Source organism: Carcharhinus amblyrhynchos, chromosome 24 (genome assembly GCF_965287045.1).
Source record: "Carcharhinus amblyrhynchos chromosome 24, sCarAmb.v2.hapA, whole genome shotgun sequence".
Classification (NCBI taxonomy): Eukaryota; Metazoa; Chordata; class Chondrichthyes; order Carcharhiniformes; family Carcharhinidae; genus Carcharhinus; species Carcharhinus amblyrhynchos.
This window is the reverse complement of record NC_137347.1, coordinates 39,157,318-39,184,543: the sequence shown is the minus strand read 5'-3', so window position 1 is coordinate 39,184,543 and position 27,226 is coordinate 39,157,318. Positions and strand designations below refer to the sequence as shown.

The window sequence follows — 27,226 nt, the reverse complement described above, 5'->3', positions numbered from 1 at the left end:
TAAGTTTAATGTAAAAGGGGGGAAATTTAAAGAAAATGAGAGAGGCAGGTTTGTTTTTTACAATGAGAGTCATAAGTGTCTGGAATGTGTCTCCAGAAGAAATGGTAGAAACTGATACAGTAGCAACATTTAAGAGGCACCTTGACAGATACATGAATAGACAGGGAATAGAGGGATACGCACTGCATAGAAGCAAAAGGTCTTTAGTTTAGAAAGGCTTCATGTGTCAGCACGGGTTTGGTGGGCCGAAGGGCCTGTTCCTGTGCTGTACTGTTCTTTGTTGTTTTTCCATTTGCAAGGGCAGCTGGAGCCTCAGTGCAAAGTTTCATCCAAAAGTTATCACTTCTGACTGTACTCCATATGGAAAGTCAGCCCAGGTTTTATTCTCAAGTCTCCGGAGTGGATTGTGAACCTACAACCATCTGGCCCAGGGGTAGAAAGGCTAGGATTGGAAAGCTGAGAGTCAAGCCAAGTATGAGAAGTGCCATATAATAAGGCAATTGGAGAAAGATATGCAGGCATTTGGAAAGATTAGGTTTGATTCGGAATACGCAGCACAGCTTTGTGCATGGGACATCATGCCTTACAAATTTGTTAGAGTTCATTGATGAAGTGACCAGGAAGATTGGTGAGGGCAGGGCAGTAGATGTAGTCTATATGGACTTCAGTTAGGCCTTTGATAAAGTTCCACATGGTAGGCTGCTCTGGAAGGTTAGATCACATGGAATACAGGGAGAGCTGGCAAATTGGCTATACAATTGGCTTGATGGTAGAAAGCAGCGGGTATTGGTGGAAAGATGCTTTTCGGACTGGAGGCCTGTACTAGTGGTGTGCCTCAGGGGTCAGTGCTGGGCTCAGTTCTGTTTGTTATATTTACCAATGACTTGGATGAGAATGTACAAGGCATGATGAGTAAGTTTGCAGATGACACTAAAATAGGTGGTTGACAATGAGGAAGGTATCAAGAATTGTAGCAGGATCTTGATCAGCTGGGGAAGTGGGCTGAGAAATGGGAAATGGAGTTCAGTACAGATAAGTGTGAGGTGTTGCATTTTGGAAGGTCAAATCATGGTAGGATTTTCACAGTGAATGGTAGGACCTTAGGGAGTATCGTGGAACAGAGGGACCTTGGAGTTCAGGTGTACGGTTCTCGAAAAGTGGAGTCACAGGTAGATAGGGTAGTGAGAAGGCTTTTGGGATGCTGGCCTTCATCAGTCAGGGCATTGAGTATAGAAGTTAGGAAGTTAGTTGTACAGGACATTGGTGAGGCCGTACCTGGAGTATTGCATTCAGTTTTGGTCATCTTGCAGTAGGAAATATGTTATTAAACTGGAGAGAGTGCAGAAGAGATTGACAAGGATGTTGCCAGGACTCAAGGGATTGAGTTATAGGGAGAGACTGGACAGGCTAGGACTTTTTTCTTTGGAGCATAGGGGACTGAGGGGTGATCTTATAGAGATGTATAAGATCATGAGAGGCATGGATTGGGTGAATGCACTCAGTCTTTTTCCCAGGGTTGGGGAATTGGGAACTAGAGGGAGAAAGTTAAGAGGGGAAAGAATTAATGGAAACCCGAGGAACAGCATTTTTTCATAGAGGATGGTACGCATGTGGAATGAACTACTGGAGGGAGTGATTGAGGCAGGGACATTAACAATATTTAAAAGGCATTTGGACAGATACATGGTTAGGAAAGGTTTAGAGGGGTATAGACCAAATGCAGGCAAATAGGATTAGCTTAGATGGGCATTTTGGTCAGCATGGACCAGTTTGTGCTGAAGGGCCTGTCTCCGTGCCATAGATTCTATGAGAGCCCGGGAGGAGGATGGTGTGATCAACCTTCTCAAGGGCAGCAGAAAATGTGCCGCAGCTTGATCAACAAAGCCAAATTGCATAAAGAAAAACTGAATTTATATGGCACTATCACACAACATGAACTGACAATGAAACGTTCGAGAGGAATGACCAAAATGATCTGGTTGTTGGAACGAAACAGTTAAATCGGAATCAGGAACATAATCACGGAACATCTCTCAATGAGAGAGGCGGGAAAAAATTGGGGGAGTGCATGGGGTGTACGTATGTGACACATACACACACTAATTACTATTTTGTACTCATGCCTGTCTGGAGGTGACTCAATTCATTTCGTGATGTGTTTTTAAATTCTTTAAATTGTTTAATTTACATATAAAAATACTGGGAAACCTGAAAAGCTGTGATTTGCAATGGAAACGCTGCACTAAATGTTGTCACAAAGCATTTAATATTCTTTGATATTGTGGTGAAAGTTAAGTATACACATTAATGTCATTGGAGGAACCGGAATATTTCAATAGCAAAATACAGCATCTGCCTGAAAACTGAAATAGAAACAGCAAATATTGGAAATCTTTCATAAGAACATGAGAACTAGGAGCCGGAGTAGGCCATCTGGCCCCTCGAGCCTGCTCCGCCATTCAATAAGATCATGGCTGATCTTTTTGTGGACTCAGCTCCACTTACCCGCCTGCTCACCATAACCCTTAATTTCTTTACTGTTCAAAAATGTATCTATCCTTGCCTTAAAAACATTCAATGAGGTAGCCTCAATTGCTTCACTGGGCAGGGAATTCCACAGATTCATAACTCTTTGTGTGAAGTTCCTCCTCAACTGAGTCCTAGACCTGCTTCCCCTTATTTTGAGGCTATGCCCCCTAGTTCTAGTTTCATCCACTCATGGAAACAACTTCCCTGCTTCTATCTTGCCTATTCCCTTCGTAATCTTATATGTTTCTATAAGACCTCCCCTCATTCTTCTGAATTCCAATGAGTATAGCCCCAACCTACTCAGTCTCTCCTTTTAAGCCAACCCTCTCAACTCCGGAATCAACCTCGTGAATCTCTTCTGCGCTCTTTCCAGTACCAGCATATCCCTTCTCAAGTAAGGAGACCAAAACTGTGCTTCAGGTGTGGCCTCACCGGCACCTCATACAGCTGCAACGTAATCTCACTGTTTTAAAACTCTATCCCTCTAGCGGTGAAGGAGAAAATTCCATTTGTCTTCTTAATTACCTGCTGCACCAGCAAACCAACTCCTTGAGACTCTTGCACAAGGACACCCAGGTCCCTCTGCACAGCAGCATGCTGCAAATTTTACCATTTAAATAATAGTCCAGTTTGTTGTTTTCCTACCAAAATGGATGACCTCACATTTCCCAACATTGAACTCCATCTGCCAGACCCTTGCCCACTCACTGAGACTATCCATATCCCTTTACAGACTTTCAGCATCCTCTGCACACTTTGCTCTACAATCCATATTTGTGTCATCTGCAAATTTTGACATATTATATTTGGTCTTCAACTCCAAATCATCTAAGTAAATCATAAACAATTGCAGTCCCAACACTGATCCCTGAGGCCTAGTCACTGATGGCCAACCAGAAAAACACTTACTTACCCCTACTCTTTGCTTCCTATTAGTTAACCAATTCTCTATCCACACTAATACATCACCCATAGCACCATGCACCTTTATCTTATGTAGCAGTCTTTGGTGTGGCAACTTCTCAAATGCCTTCTGGAAATCCAGATACACCACATCCACAGGCTCCCCATTGTCCACTGCACATGTAATGTTCTCAAAGAATTCTACCAAATTAGTCATTCATGGCCTTCCCTTCAAGAACCCCTTAGTGGCAAAGGGTTGTCTGGACTCGAAACATCAGCTCTTTTCTTTCCTTACAGATGCTGCCAAACCTTCTGAGATTTTCCAGCATTTTCTCTTTTGGTTTCAGATTCCAGCATCTGCAGTAATTTGCTTTTACCATTACTCCACACTTGGGGCCCCATGCTGGGCTATTCCAAGCACCTTAGTTCTGCACAGGTTCTTATTTATAGTGAGCCAGCTGGTCAGCTGACTATTACATCATTCTGTATTTGGTTCCATGGTTTATTGGGTCAGCCTGACCCTTACATCTTGTTGCCATTGGTCACTTTACATCCAATACAAAATTGTCACTGGTTACATTCTAACAGATTCCCTTTATTTTTGTTTCAAAATAATTTAAGACAACCATCCTCCAGTATTCTTAATAACTTTCCAGTACCTGCACCCCTTTTTTGTAAAACAGTTGGATACCTGTAGATTTGCACTGGCCCAGTTAAATTTGGAAACTTCCTTGTTTTCCAGCATTTGTTTAATGCTGGCTTAGTCATTTTTCTGTTACACGTTTTGTTGAGTAAACATTGACCCATAAAGACTGATTGTCCACATAACACTCAGTTGGTACTTTCTCATCTAATGTGCGCCTAAAAAATAATTCTGTTAATGTGTCAAACAAATATATCCCCATATCCAACACCTCCACTAACGCTAGGGTTTCAGCTGCCAATGTACTTTTGACTATCCTTTTTATTTTCTTTGCCTCCCATGCCAAGTGGCAACATTTTCCTTCCTTACCTACTAGGAATATTAAGAATCCAGCGTAGTTTAAATGTCCATCTAGTAGATTGGCATGTGAAGCATCACTAAACACAACCAATTTCATATCTTCCAGTTCACCTGGTGCTGGGAATTTAATTAAACGTTCCTCTAATTTAAGCTTATTTAAATGTTTGATTAGACTGCAAGATCCCTGACTGTAGCGTTCCTCAATACATTACTGAGCTTTAGGACATTATAGCTCCCATCCGATCTTATCTGTGTGTAAAGCCAATTCAACCGTCCTATCATACTCCTCAACAATTCTGTTTCTTTCTCGTTGGCCCGTTCCTGTTTTCCCATTGGCCTTCCTGTGGTGATGGGAATGGGATCAATGCTGGTTAGATACCCCTGTTGACCCATCATTACACCAGAGATACTTTGTCAGCTATCAAGACCAAGATATCGCAAAGCACCAGCTGCTTGACTCCCTCCTTTAAATTCTGTTTTCAGCTTCTCAATTATCCCTTTTTCACATTCTTCTGTGCCACCCCATAGGAAATCATCCACGTACATCACTAAAATTCCAACTAATTTTCCTCCAGCCTTCCAGTAAAACATTGCTGGATCTGCTTTTAACTGGACACAGCCAGTCCTTAGCAATACAGATCATACAGAGAAATACCAAACCGTTGATTCATCACTTAACCCATATACGCATTTGTTCAATTTCCACAAATGTCCATGTGTATCATCTGCTTCTTTGGGTGGCCTTAAAAATACTTCTCTGAAATGTTTCGTCCTGCAGAAATGCTGCTTTAATATCTATTGATTTACAATCCAATTATTAAATGCTGGAACAGCAAAAAAAATTTCGGTGTCACTTTCCCTGCTGTGGGTGAATCAACCCTAATGTCTCTCACACTCAGATGTTCCTCATACCCAAAGCTACTAATCTGGCTTTAGCTTCATACGTTCCATCGAGAAAACTTTTTCTGTGCCAAACCAGCTACAAGACAAGGCAGGCTGCCCTTCATCTGGTACCTTGGTGTGCACCCCGAGCTCCTTCCAACTGTCCAGCTTCCCTTTGTTTGGCCTCTCTAACTTCTGTGAGCTCCATTCTGTTCGCAGCTATCAATAGTTCCATATCATGGAGGTTTCTACTCCTATTCCTATCATTGGTTTGATTCCTGGCCTTCCTCATTAAACTCCGGCCTCTACTGCTACGTCTGTTTCTGTCAGGGCTGCTACTCTTAGACCGCTGTTCTCTGTTGACACATCTTTGGCCACTGAATCGTGACATTTTCCTGGGTTCATGAATGCTTACTGTCTTATCCTCAGGACTTAAGTCCCGCTCTTTTTGCTTCCATCCGTCTATCCCATTTTCCCAATCTATAGCTTTGGTTTCTAGCCCTCGCTCTTGAGCGTTGAGCCAGTGTTTGTAATTTTCTGAGGCCTTTTCTGCTTTCCCGATTATAGTGGCCTCCCTCCGCTCGTTTGACCTTTCGGATATACATGATGCCACTGTGCCCACTTTGGGTAGCTGAGCATATGAAGTAGCAGCGTCATCCCCTGCTTCACTGGTAATTTGTTGATCATCAGATTCTCTCTCATCTATTGTTGACTGATCCTCATAACAACTCAGGGTATGTGCGTGCGAGGTCCTGCATTTCTGCCTCTTGCTCAGATGCTCCAAATTCATACTCAAGTCCCACTACTCTCGAAGAGTGGACTCGCACTGTCTGGTTACCATGTTGTACTATAACTACCTTGTCGTCTGTGCCTACCTCTTTCCTGGGCCCTTTCCACTCTTTTAGAACATAAGAACATAAGAAATAGGAGCAGGAGTAGGCCATCCAGCCCTTCGAGCCTGCCCCGCCATTCAATAAGATCATGGCTGATCTGTCGCTGCTCAGTTCCACTTTCCCGCCCTCTCCCCATAACCCTTAATCCCCTCTCCTATCAAAAACTCATCAACCCGCGTCTTAAAAATATTTAGCGAGGCAGCCTCCACCACTTCAACGGGCAGAGAATTCCAGAGATTCACCACCCTTTGAGTGAAGAAGTTCCTCCTCAACTCCGTTCTAAACCGCCCCCCTTTTATCTTGAGGCTGTGCCCCCTAGTCCTATTGTCTTTTTTGAGCGGGAAGAGTCTTTCCACCTCTATCCTATCCATCCCATTCATCATCTTATACGTCTCAATGAGATCTCCTCTCATTCTTCTAAACTCTAACGAGTACAAGCCCAGTTTATTCAGCCTCTCCTCATAGCTCAACCCCCTCAACTCCGGTATCAGCCTAGTAAACCTCCTCTGCACTCCCTCCAAGGCCAAAATATCTTTGCGCAGGTGCGGCGCCCAAAAATGCACACAGTACTCCAGTTGCGGCCTCACCAATGCCCTATACAGCTGCAGCAAGACCTCCCTACTTTTATATTCAATCCCCTTCGCTATGAAGGCCAGCATCCCATTCGCCTTCCTGACCACCTGCTGCACCTGCAAGCTGGGTTTTTGCGACTCATGCACAAGGACCCCGAGGTCCCTCTGCACCGTCGCCTGCTGCAGTTTTTCGCCCCGTAAGTAATAGTCCTTCCTACCATTCTTCCTACCAAAGTGGACCACCTCACACTTGCCAACATTAAATTCCATTTGCCATTTCCTGGCCCATTCGCCCAGCCTATCTAGATCCTTCTGCAGACTCTCCACACCCTCCTCACAATTTGCTGTTCCCCCAATCTTGGTGTCATCAGCAAATTTCGACACTCTACACTCGGTTCCCTCCTCCAGATCATCTATATAAATGGTAAAAAGCTGAGGCCCCAGCACCGACCCCTGGGGCACTCCACTAGTCACCATCCGCCAATCCGAATAGCACCCGTTGACCCCCACTCTCTGCCTCCTATTTGACAACCAATCCACTATCCACTATCCTCTATTTTATAGTGGACCCTACCCCCTTTCTCGAAGTATACTCCCGATGGTCTTATATGGTATCTTAAGGCCCTTTTTATCCATTCTGAAGCCTCTGTCTTAATGAAGACCTTTCTCCCTGCATGCATAGTGTGCAGAAAACATGGAGCTAATGCTTGTGCCTTCCAGCGCCGATGGAGCATCTGTTAATACTGACGGCAACTTTGGATTCCTCCCATATACCAACTGGTGTGGACTATAGCCCCCCCCACCATTTGTAACGAATTTTTCACACGCACTGCCCATGCTAATGCAACCTGCAATTCACAGCCTGGTTCATCTGCTAAAATTTTATGCAACGTGTCTTCTATAACTGTGTGATTCTTTTCACAGAGGCTATTGCTGACTGGGTTCTCTGCTGCTGTGCGCATTATTACAATATTTAAATTTTCACACATATCTTGAAACTCATCATTTGCGAATTTGCCCCCATTGTCCATCACAAATTTAGACGGTGTCCCCAATCCTGTTCCAATCCAATGGGTCATAGTTTTATCTATAATGGCCTTTTTATCTTTGCTGTAAATCACCATGGATATGCTGAACTAGGTGACCATGTCCACAAAGTGCAGTAGATAGATGCCTTTTTCCTTGTTCCATGTCGTTAGATCCATCACCGCTACATCATTGAAATCTCATGGTAATGTTAGACCCATAGTTGCATGTGAGGGTGTCCTACTATATTTTATGCAAATTTCACTCTGGGCTGATATTTATTCTATGAGATCATTATATCCTTTGTCTAGCACACCCTGCATCCTGCAGCAGTTCTATGCTGGATGTGGTGTTTCTTGATTTTCAGAAGGCATTTGATTAAGTGCCGCACAAAAGGTTGCTTCAGAAGGTTAGGGGGCATGGAGTTGGGGGTAAGGTGTTAGCGTGGATAGAGGATTGGTTGTCTAATAGGAGGCAGAGTGTTGTATCAGTGGGTGCTATTCTGATTGGCGGTTGGTGACTAGTGGAGTGCCCCAGGGACCAAACTGCTTATGGAGTTTCAGAACTTCAGCATGTCCACCATGCTGCTGTCTGTTAGTGACATGAATGCCTCATGAATCCTTCGGTCTGATAATTTTGGTTCACTTAAAGGAAGACGGTAATGGCCAAATCTTGTAAAATGTCGATCTGCAGTTTTCCCAAATGCCACAGCTTTATTCTGTTTCAAATCGATGGCCATCTGAGCTTTCTTCATCGCAGACCTGCTTAACAACAAAGGTATATCACCGGAAACGACATCTGTACTTATAAATAAACTGATATCTGCAATTCTACAGGGAAGTATCATCCCTTTGAAGGTCGTTAGAGTGTTCATCTCCAAATCTAAAGCAGGTGGAACTATCATGTTCATTTACTTTCTTTCAGTCTTTATGATCAAGAGACCCTCAATAACAATTTAGCCAATCTTGGCCGCAGACAGTGGACGTATATCTACTGTCTAAAACAACACAGTTGAAAGAGTTTATCATCAGGATGCTCATTATTGGACTCAACTTTTCTGCCACCAAAACAATGCCATCCTGGTCCTTATCCTCGTCACTGTCGGTTTCCATGTATCCTGTGTCACGTGGTTTCAAAGACGTGATTTCTTCTTTTCGGGCAGTTTATAATGTAGCAATATGGCGAATCTCATTGGAGACAATGATTCACAATCCCTCTAGTATTCCTTCGATTTGAACGTCTTGTATCAACATCCCGGTATACAGAGGGGAACCGGTGGATGTGGTGTTTCTCGATTTTCAGAAGGCGTTTGATAAAGTGCCGCACAAAAGGTTGCTTCAGAAGGTTAGGGGGCATGGAGTTGGGGGTAAGGTGTTAGCGTGGATAGAGGATTGGCTGTCTAATAGGAGGCAGAGAGTTGGTATCAATGGGTGCTATTCTGATTGGCGGTTGGTGACTAGTGGAGTGCTGCAGGGATCGGTGCTGAGGCCTCAACTATTTACCATTTATATAGATGATCTGGAGGAGGGGGCTGATTGTAGGGTGTCGAAATTTGCTGATGACATGAAGATAAGTGGAAAAGCAAATTGTGCGGAGGGTGTGGAAAGTCTGCAGAGGGATCTGGATAGGCTGAGCGAGTGGGCGAGGACCTGGCAGATGGAGTACAATGTTAGCAAGTGTGAGGTTATCCACTTTGGCAGGAATAAAAGTAGGAGGGATTACTATTTAAAGGGCAAAAAGCTGCAGCATGCTACGGTGCAGAGGGACCTCGGGGTCCTTGTGCATGAGTCGCAAAAACCCAGTCTGCAGGTGCAGCAGGTGATCAGGAAGGCGAATGGGATGCTGGCCTTTATAGCGAGGGGGATAGAATATAAAAGCAGGGAGGTCTTGCTGCAACTGTACAGGGCACTGGTGAGGCCGCAGCTGGAGTACTGTGTGCAGTTTTGGTCGCCGCACTTGCGCAAGGATATTTTGGCCTTGGAGGGAGTGCAGAGAAGGTTCACTAGGCTGATACCGGAGATGAGGGGGTTGAGCTATGAAGAGAGGTTGAATAGACTGGGCTTGTACTCGTTAGAGTTTAGAAGGATGGGGGGGGATCTTATTGAGACGTATAAGATGATGAAAGGGATGGATAGGGTAGAGGTGGAGAGGTTCTTCCCGCTCAGAAAGGACAGCAGGAGGGCACAGCCTCAAGATAAGGGGGGGGGCAGTTTCGAACAGAGTTGAGGAGGAACTTCTTCACTCAAAGGGTGGTGAATCTCTGGCCCCAAGGATTCATTAAGCCATCCCCAAAACTATGTTGGAGCACCTTCAACTTGTTCTTCACAGCCGTGTTAATGTTATCCCGCAATACACACTACCAATCTAACCAACTGAGCTAACTGGCCAACTCGTGTCGATAATGCACCTGGATATATTGCTGTGTCAGCGACAAGTCACCTCTATGAGCAATGCAGATTTATACAACAGAGCTCCGCTGTGACCATTTTAATTATAAAAACACCACCATGACAAAACCAGTTTACGATATATAATTGCTCCTGATAACCTGGATTCCAAAAATGTTTTGATAATGTTGTGCCTCAAATACAAGAAAATCCGTGAGCACTTTTATGTCTGGCTCCTTCCTGTGATAATGATATTTCTGAAAAAATGCATACCAAGGAGTTTGACTCTAATATGTGTGTTTGTAATATAAGGTCGACCGGACCCACTGCGATTCACTGAATAGTTTAAGAGCCTTGAGGACTGATTAGAACTGAGCTCCCTGTGATGGGGAATGTGTAATGATATACTAACCAGTTATGGCAAAGTACATTAAGGGGTCATTGCAGGAGATAAATAGCCTTATTTCATGATCCATATCTCCAACCCTGATATTGAATAAAATGGAATGCATTTTGGACATGAATAAATTATTAAGTAAAATGACAATTATAATTATTCTTACTGATAACAGCAGTCAATTGTGTCGCATGTGGGTCTAATAATGATTATAAACTGTCTAAGCTGGATCCCCACAAGTAATTTTAATTCATGCACACTCTGATGAATAGTGCTTCACTATGAAATATTACACATATATTTCAAATGCTTATTGAAGGGATTTCTCCAATTCTTATAAATCTGCAAGGAAGTGCCTGTGCCACAGAGTCTTAATCAGCAATTAAATCAGAGCTTCCCAAACTGTCTTTGTTTGGCTAACTTATGACCCACAGTAGTGTATATGAATATGGTCTTTCTTATTTGATTTTATTCCTCAGTCACTCTTGACAGAGTTATAAGTCTCCTGAGATGTATTTCATAAGAGAATGTATTTCCATTCTAATCTAGATTTAAATCATGTCTCAGTAAATAGTGAGGGAATTCTAAATGACGTGTGAGGTTGATTTGACACAAATCCAATTTTGCTTCATATAAACAGAGCTGGCTAATATCAACCTTAAATTGCAGCATCACTTCACACCATACTTCACAAAACCAGTAAAATGTCCCTCTGTCACTGGTGACACAGCTTGGCTCTGCGCTTCAAAATCCTGTTAACTTCTCCGATCATCACCTTTATCGTTTCCACCCTTGTATGTGACATTTTATAAGCACAGTGGTTAGCACTGGTGCCTCACAGCGCCAGGGATCCAGGTTCAATTCTGGCCTTGGGTGACTGTGTGTGGACTTTGTACATTCTCCCCGTATCAACCTGGGTTTCCTCTGGATGCCTCGGTTTCCTCCCACACTCCAAGGAAGTGCAGGTTAGGTGGATTGGCCATACTAAGTGTCCCAAGTTGTGTAGGTTATGGAGATTAGCCAGTTAGGGGGATAGGGCCAGGCTAAGATACTCTGTTGAAGAGTCAGTGCAGATTTGATGGGCCTCATTCTGCACTTAGGGACTCGATGATAATATCAATATGCCTCACAACAATGAATTGCCTCTTAATTGTGCTTGGCCAGAAAGTTTAGAAGGTGGTGGGTAAACTTCGTCTGTTTATTCAGTCACAGTTGTTCCACCACCAACCTGTCCCTGTAACCTCCTCCAGCCCTTTTGAACCAAAACATACATTTATATTGTACCCATGACATGGCAAAATGCTTCAAACACTTCACAGGAGTGTTATCAAACAAAATCTGACACTGAGCCACAGAGTATGAGAGCAGGTGATGAAAGTCTTGGTCAAAGGGATAGATTTTAAGGTATGTCTTACAGGAGGACAGAAAACTAAAGATACACAAAGGTTTAGGGTAGAAACTCCAGAGCATAGGGTCTGAGCAGCTGAAAGTGAGGTCACCACTGTTGGAACAATTAAACTCGGGAATGCACAGAGGGTACAGAATTGGAGTGCAGATATCTCTGAAGGTTGTAGGGTGGTAAAGATTACACAGAAGGGGCAGGGAGACGCCATGGAGGGATTTGAAACCAAGGATGAAAAGCTTAAACATATGGCAATGATCGAATAAGAACAACTGGATGTTAGGGAAAACAGCAGGTGGTGAATGAACAGTAATTGTTGTGAGTCAGGATGCTGACAGAGGAGCTTTGTTTGAGTCTATGAGGTGGAAGACAAGAGGCAGCCAAGACAGCCCTGTGGGTAACAAAGGCAGAGATGAGGCTTTCTGTGACGGCATGGTGGTACAGTGGTTAGCACTGCTGCCTGGAGCGCCAGGGACCCGGGTTCAACTCCGGCCGAGGGTGACTTTCCGTATGGAGTTTGCACATTCTTCCCGTGTCTTCATGGGTTTCCTTAAAAGGTAAGAGAGAGGCAAAAATAGCCATTGGATCATTGAAAAGTGAGGCTGATGAAGTAATAATAGGAAACAAAGCAAGGCAGAGGAACTGAATAGTTACTTTGCATCAGTCTTCACGGTGGAAGACACCAGTGGGATGCCAGAACTCCAGGAGAGTCAGTGAGTACAGGTGAATGTAGTACCCATCACTAAGGAGAAGGTTCTGGGAAATCTGAAAGGTCTGAAGATGGATAAATCACCTGGACCAGATGGACTACAAGCCAGGGTTCTAAAAGGGATTGCTGAGGAAATTCTGGAGGCATTGATGATGATCTTTCAGGAATCACTGGGGGCATGGAGGGTACCAGAGAACTGAAAAGTAGCTAATGTAACACCGCTGTTTAAGAAGGGAGGGAGACAGCAAAATGGAAATTATAGGCCGGTAAGCCTGACTTTGATCACTGGAAAGATTTTAGAGTCCATTATTAAAGATGAGGTTGCAGAAAAATTGGAAGTGCATGATAAAATAGGACTGAGTCAACATGGCTTTGTCAAGGGGAGATTATGTCTGACAAATCTGTTAGAGTTCTTTGAGGAGGTAACAAGGAAGTTAGCTAAAGGAGAACTAGTGGATATAATTTATTTAGATTTCCAGAAGGCCTTTGAAAGGTGCTGCATAGGAGACTGTTAAATAAATTAAGTGCCCATGGTGTTAATGATAAGATCCTGGCAAGGATAGAGGATTGGCTGACTGGCAGAAGGCAGAGAGTGGGGGTAAATGGGTCTTTTTCAGGATGGCAGCCAGTGATTAGTGGTGTGCCTCAGGGGTCAGTGCTGGGACCACAACTTTTCACAATATGCATTAATGATTTGGAAGAAGGAACTGAAGGCACTGTTGCTAAGTTTGCAGACGATACAAAGATGCGTAGAGAGACAGGTCGTGTTGAGGAAGCAGAGGGGCTGCAGAAGGACTTGGACAGGTGAGGAGAGTGGGCAAAGAAGTGGCAGATAAAATACAATGTGAAGTTATGCACTTTGGAAGGAGGAATGGAGGCATAGACTATTTTTAAATGGGAAAATGCTTAGGAAATCAGAAACACAAAGGTACTTGGGAATCCTTGTTCAAGATTCTCTTAAGGTTAACATGTTCATTCGATGGTTAGGAAGGCAAATGCAATGTTAGCATTCATGTCAAGAGGGCTAGAATACAAGAACAGGGATGTACTTCTGAGACTGTATAAGGCTCTGGCCAGACTCCATTTGGAGTATTGTGAGCAGTTTTAGACCCCATATCTAAGGAAGGATGTGTTGGCCTTGGAAAGGGTCCAGAAGAGGTTTACAAGTATGATCCCTGGAATGAAGAGCTTTTCGTATGAGGAACGGTTGAGGACTCCGGATTTGTACTTGTTGGAGCTTAGAAGGATGACGGGGGATCTTATTGAAATTTACAGGATACTGCGAGGCCTGGATAGAGTGAACTTGGAGAGGATCTTTCTACTAATAGGGAAAACTAGAACCAGAGAGCACAACCTCAGGCTAAAGGGACAATCCTTTAAAACAGAGATGGGGAGGAATTTCTTCAGCCAGAGAGTGGTGAATCTGTGGAACTCTTTGTTGCAGAAGGCTGTGGAGGCCTGGTCATTAAGTGTCTTTAAGACAGAGATAGATAGGTTCTTGATTAACAAGGGGTTCAGGGGTTATAGGGAAGAGGCAGGAGAAATGGGATGAGAAAAATATCAACCGTGAGTGAATAGTGGAGAACACCCGATGGGCCAAGTGGCCTAATTCTGCTCCTATGTCTTATGGTCTTCTGGTCTTCAGGTGCGGCAGTTTCCTCCCACACTCCAAAATTGTGCGGGTCAGGTGGATAGGCTATTCTAAATTGCCCTCAGCGTGAGGCGGATTATCGGGATAAATACGTGGGGTTACAGGAATAGAGCCTGTGTGGGATTGTTGTTGGTGCAGGCTTGATGGACCAAATGGCCTCTTTTTGCATTGTAGGATTCTATGATCTTTCAGAGTGAAGAAGTGCCATCAGTGAATATCTTGAAAGACACTTTTCCATGAACCTCAATGAGAGGACACTCCTTCGATTTGTGATGTTGCCTTTCAAAGTTCTGCCCTGCTACAGGGTCAAATCGTAACATTCTACAACACAGCATAAATGTGCATTGATGTAGCATCTTTCACAACCAAAGGAGCCACTCACTGCCAATGAAGTCCGTCTTGTTTGAAGTGCTGATGGAACCAAAAGCTAGAGGCAGAGAATGTGAAGGTCGGTGGTGGTGATTATTGAGATAGGGAGAGGCAAGTCAGTGAAGGGATTTAAACTTGAGGAAGGGAATTATATACTGAAGGAATTGTGGAAGCAGTGTATAAATGCATAAGGATAGGGGTGATGGACAAGCAGTAGCTACAGCAATGTTTTGGAAGAATTGAAGGATAGTCAGTCAGCTGCTCTGAACTCTCATTGATTGATAATGGTTTTGTGGTCATCATTAGACTTTTAATTCCAGATGCTTATTGAATTCAAATTCCACCATCCCCGGAGTACCCACAATATTCCCCTGGGTCTCTGGATTGCTCATCCAGGGCAATATCATTATGCCATTGCCTTCCATTACTGCTATAATTCCTGTTACTAAATAAGATGCCCAATAAACAGCCAGGGTTTTACGTTGCTAAGATCTGTAGTCTTGCCTCTGAACAGCTTGTGATAATTCACATGCTGTAACAGACATTAAAAGTAGAAATGGTCGAAAGCTTCAAGTTTTTTGGTGTCTAGTTCACAAACAACATGTCCTGGTCCCCCCATGCCAATACTATAGTAAAGAAAGCTTACCAACACCTCTACTTTCACAGAAGACTAAGGAAGTTTGGTATGTCAGCTACAGCTCTCACCAACTTTTACAAATGTACCATGAAAGCATTCTTTCTGGTTGTATCACAGCTTGATATCGCTCCTGCTCTGCCCAAGACCACGAGGAACTACACAAGATTGTGAATCCATCATAGCCCAATCCATCACGCAAACCACCCTCCCATTCATTGATTCTGTCTACATTTCCCATTGCCTCGGCAAAGCAGCCAGCATAATTAAGGACACCAAACACCCCAGACTTATTCTCTTCCACCTTCTTCCGTTGGGAAAAAGATACAAAAGTCTGAGGTCACGTACAAACCGACTCAAAAACAGCTTCCCTGCTGCTGTCAGACTTTTGAATGGAGCTACGTTGCATTAAAGTTGATCTTTCTCTACACCCTAGCTATGACTGGAACACTACATTCTGCACTCTCACGTTTCCTTCTCTATGGACGGTATGCTTTGTCTGTATAGTGCGTAAGAAACAATACTTTTCACTGTATGTTAATACATGTGACAATAATAAATCTAACCAAATCAGATATTAGATAATCCCTGAAGTCCATCATCACGATTTACCTGAGAGATATGTCTCAGAGAAAACAAAAGCTTGCAATTACACAGCTACTTTCTCAATTTCCTGGTGTCCAAAACAATTTCCAGCCAACGGGCTGTAGTTGTTCTTGTAATGTAGGAAATTCAGCAGCCAATTTGTGCACAGCAAGCTCCCACAAACAGCTATGTGATAAAGACCACATGGTCTGTGCTTGTGATGCTGAATGAGGGATAAGTATTGGGCAGGACCCCGGGGATAACTCGCATGCTCACTTCATCACAGTATATCATGGGATCTTTTACATTCATCTGAGAGCGCGGGCACGGTCTCCGTTTAACATTTCAACTGAAAGATGGTACCCCTGACAGCGCAGCACCATCAACAGCGCAGCACCTTCGACAGTGCAGCACTTCTGACAGTGCTGCACCTCTGACAGAGCAGCACCTCTGACAGTGCAGCACCTTCGACAGTGCAGCACCTCTGACAGAGCAGCACCTCCCGTCAGTGCAGCACCTCTGACAGTGCCGCACCTCTGACAGAGCAGCATCTCCAGCAGTGCAGCACCTCTGACAGTGCAGCACCTCCCACAGAGCAGCACCTCTGACAGAGCAGCACCTCCGACAGTGCAGCACCTTCGACAGTGCAGCAGCTTCGACAGTGCAGCACCTCCCGACAGAGCAGCACCTCCCGACAGTGCAGCACCTCCAACAGTGCAGCACCTCCCGACAGTGCAGCACCTCCGACAGTGCAGCACCTCCCGACAGTGCAGCACCTCCCGACAGTGCAGCACCACTGACAGAGCAGCACCTCCAACAGTGCAGCACCTCCCGACAGTGCAGCACCACTGACAGTGCAGCACCTGCAGCAGTGCAGCACCTCTGACAGTGCAGCACCTCCGACAGTTCAGCACCTCCCAACAATGCAGCACCAGTGACAGTGCAGCACCTCCAGCAGTGCAGCACCTCTGACAGAGCAGCACCTCTGACAGTGCAGCACCTCCCACAGTGCAGCATCTCCAACAGTGCAGCATCTCCGACAGTGCAGCACCTCTGACAGTGCAGCACCTCTGACAGTGCAACACCACTGACAGTGCAGCATGCTCTTAGCATTGGCAAAGTTTCAATCTGGATGCAAATCTCCAGGATGCTGACTGCTGACTCAGAGGCAAGAGTGCTACCGATTAGGAGGTCCAGCTGACACTGTATTGAAATGTGTAACATCGTAATGCAAAGTCTAAAAAATAATCAGATTTATTGTGACTAGAGCTTTCAGTGTCTAAAATGATCTTTTTTCTCCTTTGTTTTATACAGTACGCAGGATGGCTGGTGCTGTGGGTGGCATGGAACGCATTCATCATTTGCTTCTATCTAGAAGTTGGGCAGTTGTCACGGGTAATTATCCACTTTATGATGCAGAGAGACGATTCTTACAGCGTACTTAATCAAAGCATGCAACTCAAAACTCATTTACCGGCTTCTTTCTTCCTCAGTTTTCTATCCAGATATTAAATGTCACTGAATTCACTGCAGAAAACTTTCATCTCTTTTGCATAACTCTAATTGGAATCATAGAGCAATACAGCATGGAAACAGGCCCTTCGGCCCAACCAGTCCATGCTGACCATGGTGCCCTCCTAGCAAATCCCAATTGCCCGCATTTGGCCCACATCCCTCTAATCCTTTCCCATCCATCTACTTATCCAAATACTGTTTAAATGTTGCTGTTGTACCTGCCTCAACCCCTTTCTCCAGCAGCTCATTCCATACATGCACCACTCTCTGCGTGAAGATGTTGTCCCTCAGGTCTCTTTTAAATCCTTCTCTCACATTAAACCTATGCCATTTCGATTGAAAACCCCTTCCCTGGGAAAATAGCGTTCATACTATTTATGCCCCTCATGATTTCACACATCTCGACAAGGTCACCCTTCATTCTCCGACGTTCCAAGGAATAAAGCAGTAGCCAGGCCAACCTCTCCCTCCAACTCAGACCCACTAGTCCTGGTAACTTCCTCGTCATTCTCTGATGTGGATTGAGAGAATAATTAGCGACAGAATAACTTTGCTGAAGTCAGGCTGGGGAAGGTGTTTCAGTGATAGACGACTCAGCTTCTGAGATGTGGGTCCTCAGGAAATTGCCAAGGGTTAGAGGTGATGTGCAGGCTGTTAGAAACTGTGAGAAAAATTTTTGAGGAGGGCAATCATGACAAGAAATTGCATTTATACAGCACCTATATCATGATAAAACATCACAAGCTATGCCATGAGAGTATTGTCAAACAAAATTTCACATTGAGTCATGTAAGGGGATATTAGAATTTATGACCAAATACTTGGACAAAGAGATTGGCCCTTAGGAGAACAGTTCAAGCGAGGCCATTCGGGGATGGTATCAAGAAACAGAGGTTCACACAAAGGCTGGTAGGGTCCAGGATGATGTAGCCAATTGGATACAAAATTGGCTTGATGACAGAGGTTGGAGTGTGGTTGTAGAGGGTTGTTTTTCAACTGGAGGCCTGTGACCAGCAGTGCACTTCACAGATCAGTGCTGGGTCCACTGTTACTTGTCATTTATATTAATGATTTGGATGAGAATATAGGAGGCATGGTTAGTAAGTTTGCAGATGACACCAAGATTAGTGACATGGTGGACAGTGAAGAAGATTATCAGGGATTGCAACGGGATCTTTTGGGCCAGTGGGCTGATGAATGGCAGATGGAGTTTAATTTAGATAAATGCGAGGTGATGCATTTTGGTAGATCGAACCAGGGCAGGATTTACTCAGTTAATGGCTGGGGAGAGTTATAGAACAAAGAGACTGAGGAGTACAGATTCGTAGCCCCTTGAAAGTGGAGTCACAGGTGGATAGAGTGGTGAAGAAGGCATTCGGCACACTTGGTTTCATTGGTCAGAACATTGAATACAGGAATTGGGACATCTTGTTGAAGTTGTACAAGATATTAGTCAGGCCACATTTGGAATACAGTCCTGGTCACCCTATTATAGAAAGGATATTAATAAACTTGAAAGACTGCAGAAAAGATTTACTCGGATGCTACTAGGACTTGTCAGTTTGAGTTATAAGGAGAGGCTGGATAGACTGGGACTTTTTTCCCAGGAGCATGGGAGGATTAGGGGTGATCTTAAAGAGGTCTATAAAATAATGAGGGGCACAGATAAAGTAGATAGTCAACATCTTTTCCCAAAGGCAGTGGAATCTAAAATTAGGGGGCATAGGTTTAAGGTGAGAGAAAAGGGATACAAAAGGATCCAATGGGGCAATTTGTTCACACAGAGGATGATGAGTATCTGGAACGAGCTGCCAGAGGTAGTCGTAGAGGTGGGAACAATTTTGTCTTTAAACATTTAGACAGTTACATAGATAAGATGGGGATAGTGTGATACAGGCCAGACATGGGCAATTGGGAATAGTTTAGTGGTAAAAGCTGGGCAGCATGGACAAGTTGGACCAAAGGCCTGTTTCCGTGCTCTAAGTCTCTATGGCTCCCGGAAATTTCTCACACAAAGCTGTTGAGGTTGGGCAAGGGTCAATTAAAACTGTTATGACTGAGATTGTAATAATAAGGTAATTGTATTAAAGAGCCAAGGCCAATAGACGCGGAGTTAAAGCACAGAATTAAATGGTAGAATTGGGGTTGAATTGTCTATTCCTCTTCCTAGTAACCTGCAACAAGGAAATTGATGTAACTCCTCAGAGGCAGTGTCCCTTCACCAGATTCCCTTTATCTACAAGATTATCTCCACTCCTGAGAGTGCTTCAGGTACGGAGTCAGAATCCAGAGTGGCAGTAGCCCTGATACTCCTCAATATATACACAGGTGAGGCTCCCTGATTGGGCAGGCAATCCTTACTGCTCTTTTTGGCCAACGAAGTAAACTAAATCAAATTAACGAGGAGAAAAATTAAAAGGGAGCAGCTCCCAAAAGGAGGGAGAACTGCAAAACCGCCAAACAGGTGAGAGGTTTTTGAACTCATTATCCTGGCAGCCCCAGTACGCATGGCGTTCATTGCAAAGCCCAATGTACAGACAGCACATTCATTCCACATGCAGATAATTGCTTGCTTATGTTGCTGCATCAATGTCAGCAAGGTTTTCCATGCTCAAATAAGTATGATGCTCACTGCTATTTATCACCTTGCTGCTTTTGTTACAGCTTTATATGACAGGCACGCGAGCCCAAACTCGATCCCTTATTATAGAGAAAGGTTGACTGGAAGGATTTAATGTTCTCCATCTGAAACTGGTGCCCATTTCCTGCCAATAGGTGGCCCTAATTCTCCCACCTCTCTCCATTTCAGCCTATCAACACAGCCATCTATTCCCTCATTCCATCATGAACTTACCTCACTTCCCCCTTTGCAAACTGACTCAGATAAGTTCCACATTCTCACCACTGTTTGGGAAAAGCAGAATCCCATGGTAGCACTTTGAAGAAAAGTGGTTCACTGCTCAAGCAATGTAATTTTGTCTTGAAATGGTGTGTTTTTATGCTTATGTGTGTGTCTGTGCATGTGTGTAAGTGTGTGCATGCATGTGTGTGTGTGTGCATATGGGTATATGTGTGCGCGTGTGTGTGTGTGTGCGCGCGCATGTGTGTGTGTGCATGTGTGTAAGTGTGTGCATGCATGTGTGTGTGTGCATATGGGTATATGTGTGCGTGCATGTGTGTGTGTGCGCGCATGTGTGTGTGTGTGTGCATGCATGTGGGTGTGTGTGCACACATGTGGCTGTGTGTGCATGCATGCATGTGTGTGTGAATGCATCAATGTGTGTACCTGTGTGGGTGCTTACAGACCAGGCTGTCACATGACTATGTGCTAATGCAGTCGCATCCAGCCTCGCATGGAGGGAATGCACCAGATTTCCCCTGGACTTTGGATGGAGGGCAAGTGTTTTCTTACAGCTGCAGAGTTAGTTATATGAACTTACTGTCCTGTTCAGCTATTTTGAATGGCAGTTCCGAGTTAATCATATAGATGTGGGCCTGGAAGGGGAGGGTTTTCCAGTCTTTCCCGTTATATTGATATTCCAGTCCTGCTAGAGGTGACCCCCCTATGGTGGGTTCCCCAGTAGCGGGACAGGTGACCCACATAGAATGGGGTAGAAATCGGCAGAACAGGAAGATCCCGCTGGCGACCAATGGTGAGTTGCCTCCTCTGCTGGAGGGACTGGAAAATCCCACCCAAACTGGTTGAGGATGAGATTTAAATTTACTCTCCCTGGATTACTAGTTTTGTAAAGCTTGATCTAAACAGAATATGATGCTTTATTTACCTGCCAGGTTGCTGATGTACTGACATTCTCAATGCAAACACTCAGTTTACCAACTGGTTTTCAGGATGTGTTGACATTGATAAATTCCAGAAGGCTAATTAGGTTGTGAGTAAGCCACCCACTGCCATCACATCACATTATCCAACAAACTTGTCATTTGCGTAAATACATAGTTGGCAAGGTCTGTCTTCCTCAAGTCAGGTATCCCTGTTGTGAAGGCCTCTCATCTGAGTCAGATTCAGGAAACTTTTGAACGTAATCTAAACCGGATCGTTGCTGAGGGAAGTGTGTCTGTTGCAGATGCTAAATGGAGTTTCAGATCAGAGGCTGAAATGGAGATCCCAGGTATACACAACGGCATTATCTCATAAGAGAGCTTTTATCACTGTTTATTCTTCAATTAGCAACTAAAGCAGGTTACATTATCATATTGCTGTTAGTGGGAGTTTGCTGTGTGTAAATTGGTAGCTGTGTTCTATCGCTACCACAGGAACTAATAATTTTATGAGGGTGATTTTGAATCCATCTGTCTGCTCAAAATCCAGAAATACTCAGAAAGCACAATTCGCACTAGCAAGTTTCCAGGTTATAAACTTCCAGTCTCTTCGCTGGCGGAGTGGCAGGACCCCGAGGGGAGGAACTGATGCTGGGGGGGGGGGGTGGTGGTGGTGGGGGGTGGGGGGGGTGGTGGTGGTGGGGGGTGGGGGGGGGTGGTGGTGGTGGGGGGTGGGGGGGGTGGTGGTGGTGGTGGGGGATGGGGGGGGGTGGGGGGGGGGTGGTGGGGGGGGGGTGGTGGGGGGGGGGGTGGGGAGGTCAACGACCGAGGGAAGGGGTAGGGAAGGGGCTGGTGATCGGAGGAAAAGGGCTGGTGATCAGGAGAGGGGAGAGAAGTGCCAACTCTGATCAGGTGGGGAACCGCTATGACTTCCATGATGGGTGTGGTCAGTGGGGGTTGTGGGGGTGGGGGGTTTCACTCAGGTTATGATCGGGGTCCCCTTTAAGGATGGCTCCCCATTCTCAGTACGGCAGAGTTTTGCCGGTGTTTTGAAGCCCGGCCCCTCTGTATGATAGGGTGAAACAAGCCTCCTTGATTTTTTTTTAAGCAGACTGTCATAAAATCTGGAGAGAAACACATTTGGTTTCTCACCAGGAGCACACTGCCTTTTCTTGGTAAGATTCCCCCCATTATATTTCGTGTAGGACACCAAAATCATCAACACCAACATTTCATAGTTTCTTGAAACAAAAACAGAAAATGCTGGAAAATCTCAGCAGGTCTGACTGCATCTGTGGCGAGAGAATAGAGCAAATGTTTCGAGTCTGGATGATCCTTTGTTAGACCTAGTTGGAATTATATTAAGCTGAGACCCTTGTAACACCCCCAGTGATAACAGCCTGCCAATGTAAAAACTGGCTATGACAAAGAGTCTTCCAAATCCAAAACATTGGCTCTGTTCTCTCGCCACAGATGCTGTCAGAGCTGATGTTTTTCCAGCATTTTTCTGTTTTTGATTCAGATTCCAGCATCCACAGTATTTTGCGTTGCTTTTTCACAGTTTCCCACCATTTTAGAAATGTTCTATTCTTCTAGCTTTCCTACCAAAGTGAATAACCTCACATTTCCCCAGATTATAGTCCATCTGCCACCATCTTGCCCACTTAACCTATTCGTATCTCATTGTTGTCTCTGTGTTTTTCTAAAAGCCTAATTTCCTACCAAGCTTTATCCCATTGAATACATGTCCCCTCTTTCCGTCTGACCCCAAAAACCTAACCCAACATCATACCTTTCAATCTGATGTCCTAATCTATCTTCATCAATGCACCTTTCATTTGTATGAATATGACTTCATTTGATTTGATTTGATTTATTATTGTTACGTGTATTAACATATAGTGAACAGTGTTGTTTCTTGCGTGCTATACAGACAAAACATACCGTTCATAGAGAAGGAAACCAGACAATGCGGAATGTGTTGATATATTCATAGCTAGCATGTAGGGAAAGATTGACTTAATATAAGGTAGGTCCATTCAAAAGTCTGACAGCAGCAGGGGAGAAGCTATTCTTGAGTTGGTTGATATGTGACCTCAGACTTTTGTATCTTTTTCCCAATGGAAGAAAGTGAAAGAGAGAATGTCCGGGTGTGTGGGGTCCTTAATTATGCTGACTGCTTTGTTAAGGCAGCGGGCAGTATAGACAGAGTCAATGGATTGGAGGCTGGTTTGCGTGATGGATTAGACTACATTCACAACCTTTTGTAGTTCCTTGTGGTCTTGGGCAGAGCAGGAGCCCATACCAAGCTGTGATACAACCAGAAAGAATGCTTTCTATGGGGCATCTGTAAAAGTTGGTGAGAGTCGTAGCTGACATGCCAAATTTCCTTAGTCTTCTGAGAAAGTAGAGGCATTGGTGGGCTTCCTTAATTATAGTATCAGTAACGGGGAACCAGGACAGGTTGTTGGTGATCTAGATGTCTAAAAACTTGAAGCTCTCAACCCTTTCCACTTTGTCCCTGTTGATGTAGAACATTTGAATTGAACACTTCTGTTTTGGCTGTAAATAATTCTGTGTAATATTTTTCAATTCAGGCAAACATTAGAGGCATTTAAAATGCAGCTGACGCAGTACAGCAGATGAGCTTCAGTGGACCACATCATATTTTCTTGTCCTTGTTCATGGCCTTGACAGAAAACACGAGGAACTATTAGGGAAAGGAAAGGCAGAAAACAAGGAGAAGAGCCAGGACACACAGCCTGAGCAAGAGTTAGGGAACAACAGGACTGGAAGCATTACGGACCCCAGTGCAGCAGGAGGAGACATCAAACCACCATTCTATTGGCAGCACAGTAGCACAGTGGTTAGCACTGCTGCTTCACAGCTCCAGGGTCTTGGGTTCGATTCCCGGCTCGGGTCACTGTCTTTGTGGAGTTTGCACATTCTCCTCGTGCCTGCGTGGGTTTCCTCCGGATACTCCGGTTTCCTCCCACAGTCCAAAGATGTGCGGGTTAGGTTGATTGGCCATGCTAAGAAATTGCCCTTAGTGTCCAGGGATGTGTAGGTTAGAGGGATTAGTGGGTATAATATGTAGGGATATGGGGGTAGGGCCTGGGTGGGATTGTGTTCGGTGCAGACTCGATGGGCCGAAGAGCCTCTTTCTGCACTGTAGGGTTTCTATGATTCTATGATTCTATACCATCTTTGTCTGAGTTCGGAGCTGAACTCATCAGTACATGATGTGTTAGGGAGTCAGACATGATTTCTCCCCCACTCCCCTCGAACGCACCACTGCCATTCTGATTGTGGTATTGATCCAGCTCTATATTTCCCATGTTGTGAGTGGCACGGTGGCACAGTGGTTAGCACTGCTGCCTCACAGTGCCAGGGGCCCAGATTCAATTAAGGGCTTGGATGACCATCTTGTGTGGAGTTTGCACATTCTCCCCGAGTCTGCGTGGGTTCTGTCCGGTTGCTCTGGTTTCCTCCCACAGTCCAAAAGTGTGCAGGTTAGGTGGATTAGCCATGGAAAATGAGAGAGGTTATGGGGATAGGGCTGGGGAGAGGGCTTGGGTAAGATACTCTGTCAGAGAGTTTCCTCCCATGGTCCCATGTTGGTGGATTGATATGCTAAATTGCCCCTTTGTGTCAGAGGGACTGGTTAGGGTTATGGGGAGAGGGCTTGGGTGGGATTGCAGTCAATGCAGACTTGATGGGCTGAATAACCTCTTTCTGCATTGTAGGGATTCTATGTTAAATTGACTCAAAAAATTATCCTTTTCTTCCAGTGATTGATGATTGTGGACCTCTGAGGATATCCCTGTACATTTTCTCTCCATCATTCTCTCTCTCTAAAATAAATCATTTCCATTTGGTTGGGCTGGAACAAAGACTCATCGTCTCAAAATCAGCACCAAAGTTATTCAGGATGAAATTGGAAAACATTCTTACATGTAAATGGCAATGGAAATTTGGAACTCTCTCCCCAAATCATTATGGGCCCTGGAGGGTCACTAAAAACTTTCAGGCCTGAAACTGATTGACATTGTGTTAGCTTTGGATATCAGGGGATGCGTTAAAGATGGCCATGTGAAGTTGCTGTACAGGTCAAGTATGATCAGGTTGAATGGTGGAACATGTTAGAGGGGCTGAGTGGCCTTCTCCTGCTCTTATATATGGTTATGTGAATAGAGAAGCATCAGTAAGTAGGTGATAAGCAGCAGGTGATGGTGCGAGCATCGGTTAAAACAAACATTCAATCCAAAAAAAATACTTTGGCAAAGAGAATATTCCACAGAGCCAAATAGTCATTGGTCTAAAGATGAAAGAGGTATTTGAATGTTGGAAGCCTTTAGACTGGAAATGTGTTTGTGTTGCATTTCTTATACTTCATTGCCTTAGTGATTCACTGATGCTTTTCCTTTCCTTTTTTGTATTCTGTTCCATAACATCTTGTGCAACGATGTCTGTTCCAGTGTCTCTTGGCTTTTTACCCCTCCCTCTGCAGCCCAGTGATTCTTTCAAGCTATCTGTTCCAATGGCAGCGTGCACCTGATCCTGTACCTCTGACCCAATGTCATGCATTAGTACTTCAAGGCACTTCAGCACTGCGTCACTCCAGGTTTTGACAAGAATAACTAAGGAAAAACCCTTTCTATCTGGTGGGCAGCTTGGTACAGCTCCTGCCCTGCCCACTACCGCAAGGAACTACAAAAGATCGTGAACGTAGCCCAATCGATCACTCAAACCAGTCTCCCCTCCATTGGTTCTGTCTATACTTCCCACTGCCTCAGCAAAACAGCCAGCATAACTAAGGACCCCACGTACCCCGGACATTCTCTCTTCTACCTTCTTTGGGAGAAAGATACAAAAGTCTGAGATCACACACAACAGACTCAGGAACAGTTTCTTCCCTGCTGCTATCAGAATGGACCTACCTTGCATTAAGTTGATCTTTCTCTACACCCTAGCTATGACTGTAACACTACATTGCGCACTCTCTCATTTCCTTCTCCATGAACGGTATGCATTGTCTGTACAGCACAAGAAACAATACTGTGTGTTAGCACATGTGACAGTACTAAAGCAAATCAAATCAAATCAAATGGTAACTCAAGGGCAGAGATTTAAGTTAATTGGCAGAAGAACCAGAAGGAGAAATGATTGTGCAGCGAATTCATAGAATCACAAAATCCCTACAGTACAGAAGGAGGCCATTCAGCCCATCAAGCCTGCATCAACCACAATCCCACGTGTATTTACCCTGATAATCTCCCTGACACTAAGGGGCACTTTAGCACAGCCAATCAGCCTAACCTGCACATCTTTGGATTTTGGGAGGAAACCGGAGCACCCTGAGGAAACCCACACAGACACGGGGAGAATGTGCAAACTCGGCATAAGGCTGGAATTGAACCTGGTCCCTGGTGCTGTGAAGCAGCAGTGCCAATCTCTGTGCCACCTGCGATTTGGAAATAATAACATTCAATAGTAACAATTGGATATACACTTAAAATGGAAAGAAATGCAGGGCTATGGAGAAAGAACAGTGGGGGAGTAGACTAATTGGATTAATTTTATAAAGAGTCAGCATAAGCGCAATGAAGCAAATCTCTCCCTCCACTTTCTCTTGCAGTTCTTCCTTATCTTCAGCTTTATATTCCCAAATTACTCCATTGCAATCTACCGTGCTTTCACTGCCCCCTACTGCATTATCCCTGCCCTGTTGCCCTCTCTTCAACGCTAATACCTTTGTCACCTTTCTCAAGACTTCGAATCTTGTGTCTCCAAGGGTGGCACAGTGGTTACACTGCTGCCTCACAGTGTGGAGATGCCGGCGTTGGCCTGGGTAAGCACAGTAATAAGTCTCACAACACTAGGTTAAAGTCCAACAGGTTTATTTGAACAATAAACCTGTTGGACTTTAACCTAGTGTTGTGAGACTTCTTACTGTGCATCATGGTGCCAGGGACCCGGGTTCAATACC

General features: G+C 44.6%; 1 protein-coding gene across 1 annotated transcript in view; it reads left to right on the top strand.

Moving 5' to 3' along the window:
- Nucleotides 1-27,226, top strand: part of nkain1 (sodium/potassium transporting ATPase interacting 1) — a 552,359-nt gene that overhangs the window by 386,902 nt on the left and 138,231 nt on the right. The window contains exon 3 of the mRNA XM_080211300.1: nt 17,257-17,337. Coding sequence (XP_080067426.1) covers nt 17,257-17,337 — 81 coding nt within the window. The remainder of the gene's footprint in view (nt 1-17,256; nt 17,338-27,226) is intronic.